The sequence below is a fragment of the Mobula birostris genome, chromosome 3, assembly GCF_030028105.1.
Source record: "Mobula birostris isolate sMobBir1 chromosome 3, sMobBir1.hap1, whole genome shotgun sequence".
NCBI classification, from domain to species: Eukaryota; Metazoa; Chordata; class Chondrichthyes; order Myliobatiformes; family Myliobatidae; genus Mobula; species Mobula birostris.
The window spans coordinates 229,714,380-229,723,852 of record NC_092372.1 but is presented as its reverse complement, the minus strand read 5'-3'; the positions used below and the strand labels follow the sequence as shown (position 1 = coordinate 229,723,852).

Below are 9,473 nucleotides of genomic sequence, written 5' to 3'. Positions count from 1 at the left end.
ATTGAAACCTACTGAATGTTGAAAGGACTAGATAGGGTGGATGTGGAGAGGATGCTTCCTATGGTGGGGGTATCCAGAACTAGGGAGCACAGCCTCAAAATGGAGGGGCGACCTTTTAGAACAGAGTTAAGGAGAATTTATTTTAGCCAGAGCGTAGTTAACCTGTGGAATGCTCTGCTACAGACTGTAGTAAAGGCCAAGTCCATGGGTAAATTTAAGGCAGAAGTTAATCATTTCCTGATCAGACAGGGCATCAAAGAATATGGAGAGAAGGCAGGTGCATGGGGGCTGAGTGGGTTCCAGAATCAGCCATGATAGAATAGTGGAGCAGACTGGATGGGCGGAATGGCCTATTCTGCTCCTATGTCTTATGGTCTTTACTCCTTTCCATAGACGCTGCCTGCCTGGCTGGCCGAGCTCCTCCCGCATGTTGTGTGTGTTTCTATCCCAGCAACCCGCCCGCTTTTGGATGCGGTGGGGGGGGGGGGGACCGGCGGAAATGAATGTGAAGGTATGCAATTTGAATCAACGCATTCTCGAGCACGTTAATAATCAGCTTTATTTCCAATATCCAAACGATCATTTTAAGAAATACCTAGCAATTGCATGACTCACTCGTATAGTTTACTGTATATCTGATTGCAAGTTTCATTGTTACAGACAGTACAGGCAGCATAGATTTATTATCGCAGGAACAAACAACAACTGAAACTGCCCTTTCGTGGAATGGCCTGACAGATTTGCAGCCTATTGTTCCGGCTTATCCACAGTGGGTCTTTGGTATTCCACCTTCCTCCGCACGACAGCGTTAACTCTGGCAAATCCTCCGATAGGAGCATTAAAGATGTGTTTGTAGGGACAGGGTTAATTGTGAAGAGAAGCCTGTGGAAAGGGCCTTGATCGGACAACCACTGATGTGAACCAACCCCGCGGCGTGGGCTCTGTCCTCCCTTTCCTATGGGAAAGGGTGCGTGGATCCGGCTGCATTTGGCAGCTGGATCCACGCTCGTTTCCTCGCATACAAGGGAGGGTGGTTGAGCTCGTCTCATCTGGAAAAGAGCGTTGGATCCTGGGGCGACTTAATTTCCTCCTGAGGGCACAGAGATGGTTGATTATAGGGGAGATGAGGAGTGCACATTCGTAGCCTTTGAGAATCATTCAACGAGTATTTGGGAAAAGGGGGAAGGGGCGATATTTATTCTGCGTGTCAGGGACAGATAGCAATAGGAAATTATATGGGGTGTCCCGGTGCATTCAGGGGTTTATTCTCTGTGAACACACAGGGTGACACCACTGTAGTTTTCAAAGAAGTGACATCCATAGGGGAAGCTGTTGGAGCTCCACAGATTTTTGTACCGTCTCACTACATGGACTACATGCCCGGGGAGGTTGCCGTAGATATGATCCACCACTTTTTTTGGATCCTTCCAGCCGCCCTTCCCCTCCATTAACTGCCTGATGCGAGACTCATCAACTAGCCTTGGGTTGGTGGTGTACGAGACAACAATATTAACACCGTTGTGCCTGAAAAAATAGAAGTAGTTATAGCCAATAACACAGTGATTGGCGTAAGCATGGACGGGATCATAGACGCGCACTGACCAACTAACCCAGTAGTATTTATTTCGTAATTCATTGTGGACATAAGATGAACACTCGTGGTTATCCCTCAGTCCTTTCCCCCTCACCCATCTATCCACGTCTATCTTCGCCTGCTCCGCAAACTCATTGATGCAGCGATCTATCATGGATTTCATTTTGCCTTCGACTTGCGCCAGTTTTTCTTTCCATTCCGCCTCCAGTGCCTTTACGTCGTTCCCGGTGATGGCAGCGTGTCCCAGCACAGCGATCACACCTACACAGAAGAGCTTCTTCAGTGCGGCGCAAAGGCTCTCCATCAGCCGCCGATCCCTCCCGCCAGAGTTCATGGCGGTGTCCAGGGTAGATTTGCCGAAACATCCGGCAGAACCCATCACTCCATCATAGAGAGTGTGGAGGTTCTGGTCCCCCTTGATCGCGTCGAAGTGTTTGAGAAACTCTTCCTTCTCCTTCTGCCGGAACTCCGGCGCTGCGCTCAGGATGTCCATGTACTTCCTGAACTGGTTCTTGAGGTTTTCCTGAATGGGGAAATACTGATTTTCCATCGTGCTTCTGTCGATCTCCCGAAGCACTTTGGAAATCTGCCCCGAAATGACGTCCAGCTGGTTTCTGACGGCTTGGAACTGTTCCTTCATAAAGGCTAGCTCCGGACTGTCCACGCCGCTCAGGGCTAGTCTCACAATCGCTGCGGCCACTCCAATGATTGGGCCCAAGACCCCCAATGAGGAAGATAACTTCTGCACAGAGCCAAACAACTCCAAAGCGGCCTGTGCGGACTCAGCGGTGGATTTGCAAAACTCCAGGGCATCTTCGGTAACTTGAGACATGGTTCCGTCACCCCTCGGGCACTGTGATCAATTCTTTCTCTGGAATCTAAACAGAAAGCAATGGTTCAGCGAAGTCCTGTGATTTGTTCGCGGCGGTTTGAGGCATCATGACTACAGATTTATCCATGTCCCATGTGAAAGAAACGCGAAAAAAACCATGCGGTTTGACCCACTGACTTCCTCCAACAGTTAGACTGTGAGACATTCGGTCCATCCAATCTGCTTTGCCATTCCATGTCTGATTTATTGTCCCATCAACCCAATGTCCCGCCCTCTCCCCGTAACCTTTCATGCTTTACCGGTCAACAACCGACCCACCTCCGCTTTAATTACAACCAATGACTTGGCCTCCACTGCAGTCTGTGGCAATGATTCAAGACCTTCTCCCTAAAGAATTTAGACTCCCCCACCATGGGAAACATCCTTTCCACATCTACTCTGTCCAGGACTTTCAATATTTGAAAGGTTTCAAGGAGATCCCCCCCTCAACCTTCTGAATTTCAGCGAGTACAGACCCAGAGCCATCAAATGTTCCTTGTATGATAACCCTTTCATTCCTGGAATCATCTTTGTGAACCTTCTCTGAACCCTCTCCAATGCCAGCACATCTTTTTTTTAAGATGAGGGGCCCAAAACTGTTCCCAATACTGAAGGTGAGGCCTCACCAGTGCCTTATAAAGCCTCAGCATCACATCCCTGCTCTTGTATTCCAGACCTCTTGAAATGAATGTTAACATGGCATTTGCCTTCCTCACCACCGGTGTGCTTCAGGGATATGTTCAGGGACCCTTTCTCTTCGTGATTTTTATAAATGGGCTGGATGAGGAAATGGAGGGACGGGTTAGTAAATTTGCTGATAACACAAAGGTTGGGGGTGTTGTGGATAGTGTGGAGGGTTGTCAGAGGTTACAGCGGGACATTGATAGGATGCAAAACTGGGCTGAGAAGTGGCAGATGGAGTTCAACCCAGATAAATGTGAGGTGGCTCATTTTGGTAGGTCAAATATGATGGCAGAATATAGTATTAATGGTAAGACTCTTGGCAGTGTGGGGGATCAGAGGGATCTTGGGGTCCGAATCCATCAGACACTCAAAGCTGCTGCGCAGGTTGACTCTGTGGTTATGAAGGCATATGGTGCATTTGCCTTCAACAGCCGTGGGATTGAGATTAAGAGCCAAGAAATAATGTTATAGCTATATACGACCCTGGTCAGACCCCACTTGGAGTACTGTGCTCAGTTCTGGTCGCCTCACTACAGAAAGGATGTGGAAACTATAGAAAGGGTTCAGAGGAGAAGGACGTTGCCTGGTTTGGGGAATGTGCCTTATGAGAATAGGTTGAGTGAACTTGGCCTTTTCTCCTTGGAGCGACAGAGGATGAGAGGTGAACTGATAGAGGTGTATAAAATGATGAGAGGCATTGATCGTGTGGATAGTCAGTGGCTTTTTCCCAGGGCTGAAATGGCTAACACGAGAGGGCACAGTTTTAGGCTGCTTGGAAGTAGGTACAGAGGAGATATCAGGGGTAAGTTTTTTTTTATGCAGAAAGTGGTGAGTGTGTGGAATGGGCTGCCAGAGGCGGTGGTGGAGGCGGATGCGATAGGGTCTTTTAAGAGACTCCTGGATAGATACATGGAGCTTAGAAAAATAGAGGACTATGGGTAACACTAGGTAATTTCTAAAGTAAGTATATGTACGACACAGGTTTATGGGCCGAAGGGCCTGTATTGTGCTGTAGGTTTTCTATGTTTTCTACGTTATGTTTCTACCACCGACTCAACCTGCAAGTTAACCTTCAGGATGTTCTGCACAAGGACTCCCAATTCCCTTTGCATCTCAGATTTTTGGATTTTCTCCCCGTTTAGAAAATAGTCTGTACATTTATTTCCAGTAGCAAGGTGGATAACCATACATTTTCCAACATTTTATTTCATTTGCCACTTTCTTGCCCTTTCTCTTAATCTGTCTGTCTTTCTGCAGCCTGTCTGTTTCTTCAACACCACCTGCCCCTCCACCGATCTTCGTATCATCTGTAAACTTGGCAGCAAAGCCATCTATTCCATCATCTAAATCATTGATACACAGCATAAAAAGCAGTGGTCCCAACACCGATCCCTGCAGAACACCACTCGTCACTGGCAGCCAACCAGAAAAGGATCCTTTTATTCCGACTTGCTGCCTCCCACCAATCAGCCAATGCTCTCATCATGTTAGTAACTTTCCTATAATACCATGGGCCCTTAATTTGGTAAGCAGCCTCAGATGTGGCATCTTGTCCAATTATACAACATCCACTGCATCCCCTTTATCTATCCTACTGGTAATCGCCTCAAAGAATTCCAACAGATTCGTAGGCAAAATTTTCCCTGAAAGAAAACCATGCTGACTTTGTACTATTTTGTCCTGTGTCACCAATACTCCATAGTTTCATCCTTAACAATTGACTCCAACATCTTCGCAATAACTGAGGTCAGGCTAACTGGTCTATAATTTCCTTTCTGCTGCCTTCCTCCTTTCTTAAAGAGTGGAGTGACATTTGCAATTTTCCAGTCCTCTGGCACCATGCCAGAGTCCAATGATTTTTGAGAGATCAGTACTAATGCCACCACAATCTCTAACATTATCTCTTTCAGAACCCTAGTGTGCAGTTCATCTGGTCCTGGTGACTTATGTACCTTTAGGTCTTTCAGCTTTTTGAGCACCTTCGCTCTTGTAACCATAACTGGACTCACTCTGCGTCCTTCACACACTACAACATCAGGCATACTGCTAATTCTTCCACGGTGAATACTGATGCAAAATACTCATTTATCAGCCATCTTCTTGTTAACCGTTATTATTTCTCCTGCCCCATTTTCTAGCGGTCCTATATTCATTCTCATTTCTTTTATTTTTACCATACTTGAATTTTTTTTTGATATCCACTTTGATATTATTTGCTGGTTTGTTTTCATAATTCATCATTTCCCTCCTAATGATTTCTAGTTGTTCTCTGTAGGGTTTTTGAAACTTCCTAATCCGCTGTCTTCCCACTGATTCTTGCTTTGTTCCGATTAATCTCCGTCTTCCATTACTACACACATATTTGTTACTGATTTAATCCCGCTGTATCTTTTCATATTTATTCACTTTCCACAAGTTGACCAATGAGTATATCGCCTGCAAGCCTAGTAACACACCCCTGTTTAGCTACAACCCAGTCATTTCAATGTACCACAAACTGTTCGCTGTGGAGCTGCGCTACTTACTGATCCCCACCTAGAAGCATGACTTTCCATAGCCACATTCTGTCTTCCATGGGCTGTCTCAAAAGGTCAACGGGAACTTTCAAAACTGAGGACGAGGTGACTAGGGCGTCAGCGAATCTAGGCATGAAACTCTGCTGCCCGTCCTTCCTTATTACACTCCCACTGCCTCCGTCCAACGGAACACCCAGCGGATTTTACTCCGACTGGCTGCGGTCACACGATTAATTTATCATATGATTAATATTAAGATTATATTTATTTATCAGATGGACAATGCGCTTCCAGCGCGGATAGCCTGCCCACAGATAACTACCCCTTCACATACTGGGAATGTGGGAGGAAACCCACATTGTCATGAGGAGAAGCTAAGTAAATTCTGAAAGAGCGCGGCGGAACTGAACCTGATCTCTACGCTATAAAGAGTTGCGTTAACTTCTAACTACCGTACCTCAGATTCGGAGGCAACACGACATACAACCTGAAGCAGAGTGTGATCGGATCCGACGAACTCCGGGAGTATTGTCTGGCCCAAACTCCGAGCAGGAACTTCCGAGTTCTGACTGTCAGCAGGTCGATAAACGGACCGAGGACTCCTGTATATACGGGGGCAGAGGCGCATGCAACATGATTGACAGCCTTATGCACACCCCCCTTTGAAATACTCACATTCCCTACACACCGCTGATGACTGCTGCCACCGGGAAATATGTGATCTATAATGAGTTACGTTTAATAAGTTTAAAATAATCAAACTCTTGAAAGGAATAGTTTAGTTAAGTAACAAAAACAACGAAAGGATATTTTGCAGAACGCAGAATGAAAAGCATTTCACGTAAATTCCACAGTCTCAAGGCTTACACCTCACGCAACACCTGTTAAGCACTCACAGTGATTTTACACTTGTAATTCAACCTTGGGAATGTGACTGCTTTCCAGAATTAGTATAAAACGGGGCGATCTAATTGGGTGGGTTATTTTACTGGAAGGTAATGGTTTTACTGGGTGGGTTATTTTATTGACCGGACAGGCCCATTGTCCGTTTGGGCTGTAACTAATTCACCGTCCCATGATTTCCTCCGGCTTACGTGATTCTCAGAAGCGACGATGCATCTAATGCCGCAGCTGGTACGCCCCCCTCCCCCCCCCCCCACACACACCCCCGAATCAGTGACCGGCTGGAAAGTAAGCGGCAGAAAATATTTGGGACTCTGAAGAACCGGAGCTCAAACCTCAGAATATGTTTCTCCTCATTACGGGAACTGGGAGGCTGCTGGTGGTTAGGGTTAGGGTTGGGGGTGGGGGGAAGTGCTACACATATTGTTGGAGTAACTTTTTGAAAGACACAAGATGCAGGTTTGCGAAGATAGACTGGAAAGGATCTGGAGAGGAAAGACGGGAGTAGTGGGGCGGAAGAAGGACTCGGTGAATCTATTGTGTGCGTGTTAAAGGCGGGTGGAGGTGGCAGAGGACTGGAAAGAGAAGGGGTACTGGAGCTCAGTATATCCGGAGGAGAGATAAGGGACAGAGGGGAAATACACACAAAATGGTAGAGAAACTCAGCAGGGCAGACAGCATCTAAGGAAAAGAGTACCATCCAAACAACAGGAATTCTGCAGATGCTGGAAATTCAAGGAACACTCATCAAAGTTGTTGGTGAACGCAGCAAGCCAGGCAGCATCTCTAGGAAGAGGTACAGTCAACGTTTCAGGCCGAGACCCTTCGTCAGGACTAACTGAAGGAAGAGTTAGTAAGAGATTTGAAAGTTGGAGGAGGAGGGAGAGATCCAAAATGATAGGAGGGGGAGGGATGGAGCCAAGAGCTGGACAGGTGATTGGCAAAAGGGATACGAGAGGATCGTGCGACAGGAGGTCCGGGAAGAAAGACAAGGGGGGGGGGGGACCCAGAGGATGGGCAAAGGGTATAGTGAGAGGGACAAAAAGGAGAGTGAGAGAAAGAATGTGTGTATAAAAATAAATAACAGATGCGGTACGAGGGGGAGGTGGGGCCTAACGGAAGTTACAGAAGTCGATGTTCATGCCATCATGTTGGAGGCTACCCAGACGAAATATAAGGTGTTGTTCCTCCAACCTGAGTGTGGCTTCATCTTTACAGTAGAGGAGGCCGTGGATAGATGTGTCAGAATGGGAATGGGATGTGGAATTAAAATGTGTGGCCACTGGGAGATCCTGCTTTCTCTGGCGGACAGAGCGTAGATGTTCAGCAAAGCGGTCTCCCAGTCTGCGTCGGGTCTCGCCAATATATAAAAGGCCACATCGGGAGCACCGGACGCAGTATATCACCCCAGTCGACTCACAGGTGAAGTGTTGCCTCACCTGGAAGGACTGTTTGGGGCCCTGAATGATGGTAAGGGAGGAAGTGTAAGGGCATGTGTAGCACTTGTTCCGCTTACAAGGATAAGTGCCAGGAGGGAGATCAGTGGGGAGGGATGGGGGGGACGAATGGACAAGGAAGTCGCGTAGGGAGCGATCCCTGCGGAAAGCGGAGGGGTGGGGGCGGGAAAGATGTGCTTAGTGGTGGGATCCCGTTGGAGGTGGCGGAAGTTACGGAAAATAATATGTTGGACCCGGAGGCTGGTGGGGTGGTAGGTGAGGACCAGGGGAACCCTATTCCTAGTGGGGTGGCGGGAGGATGGAGTGAGAGCACGTGAAATGGGGGAGATGCGTTTAAGAGCAGAGTTGATAGTGGAGGAAGGGAAGCCCCTTTCTTTAAAAAAGGAGGACATCTCCCTCGTCCTACCATCGATGCTTTGGGCCGCAACCCTTCAGCAGTACGGGTCAGGCAGCATCTGAGGAAGGGGTAGCGGTCCGAAATAGACGCAAAGGAGAAGTTGATAAGGAGATGAACGTTCGGCCAGGTGGGGTAGGAAGTTGGTAAATGAGAACTGTTTAAGTCATAGTTTTAAGATGCTTCGAAATAAGTAACGAGGGAATGTCAGGGGTACGGTTTTCGCACAGAGAGTGGTGGGTACGTGGAACGTATTGCAGGTGGCGGTAGTGGAAGAGGAAACAATAGGGTCTTTTAAGAGCCTCTTAGATAGGTACATGGAGCTTAGAAAGACGGAGGGCTATGCGCTAGGGAAATTGTAGGCAGTTTTTAGAGTCGGTTACATGGTCAGCACAACATTATGGGCCGAAGAACGTGTAATGTGCTGTAAATTTCTATGTTCTATGTTTTATGTCTTCTTTTTCTTTCAAATGTGCTTTTTCTACTGTGGAGCCTAAGGTGTGGTTTCGGGCTGATTCAGCGATCTGGCGCGTTGCTGTTTCCAAGGCTTTCGGTGAGGCCTCTAGGCCAAGAAGCCTGGAAATGGGGCGCGAGCCCATGATCGACTCTATTTCTCGCCGCTGAAAGCGTCGGTGAAAATTGAAATACAGGTAATCGACGCGAGTGTGGTGGGTGAGTGTTCAGCGCCATCTACCGGCCTCACTCTCACTCTCACTCTCACTCTCTTTGTCACATGGTGTGAGCAGAATTATCTGCAGTTTAATGTGAAAAAGACTAAGGAGCTGGTGGTAGACCAGAGGAGAGCTAAGGAACTGGTGACCCCTGTTTCCATACAGAGGGTCAGTGTGGACATGGTGGTGGATTACAAATACCTGAGGATAAGAATTGACAATAAACTGGACTGGTCAAAGAACACTGAGGCTGCCTACAGAGCCGTCTCTATTTCCTGAGGAGACTGAGGTCCTTTAACATCTGCCGGACGATGCTGAGGATGTTCTACGAGTCTGTGGTGGCCAGTGAGATCATGTTTGCTGTTGTGTGCTGGGGCAGCAGG

At 47.5% G+C, this 9,473-nt stretch overlaps 1 protein-coding gene across 2 annotated transcripts; it reads right to left on the bottom strand.

Moving 5' to 3' along the window:
• Positions 1-577: 577 nt before the first annotated feature.
• On the bottom strand, positions 578-6,223 carry LOC140194812 (protein rapunzel-like). 2 transcript variants are annotated; one of them, XM_072252095.1, is made up of 2 exons: positions 6,153-6,223; positions 578-2,472 (listed from the first exon to the last, which is right to left on the bottom strand). In XM_072252095.1, the coding sequence occupies exon 2, from the start codon at positions 2,424-2,426 to the stop codon at positions 1,263-1,265; it is 1,164 nt and encodes a 387-aa protein (XP_072108196.1). In that variant the 5' UTR covers positions 2,427-2,472; positions 6,153-6,223; the 3' UTR covers positions 578-1,262. The 2 variants fall into 2 exon arrangements, with proteins under 2 accessions (XP_072108196.1, XP_072108195.1); XM_072252094.1 differs by having other exon boundaries at positions 6,123-6,199.
• Positions 6,224-9,473: the final 3,250 nt, after the last annotated feature.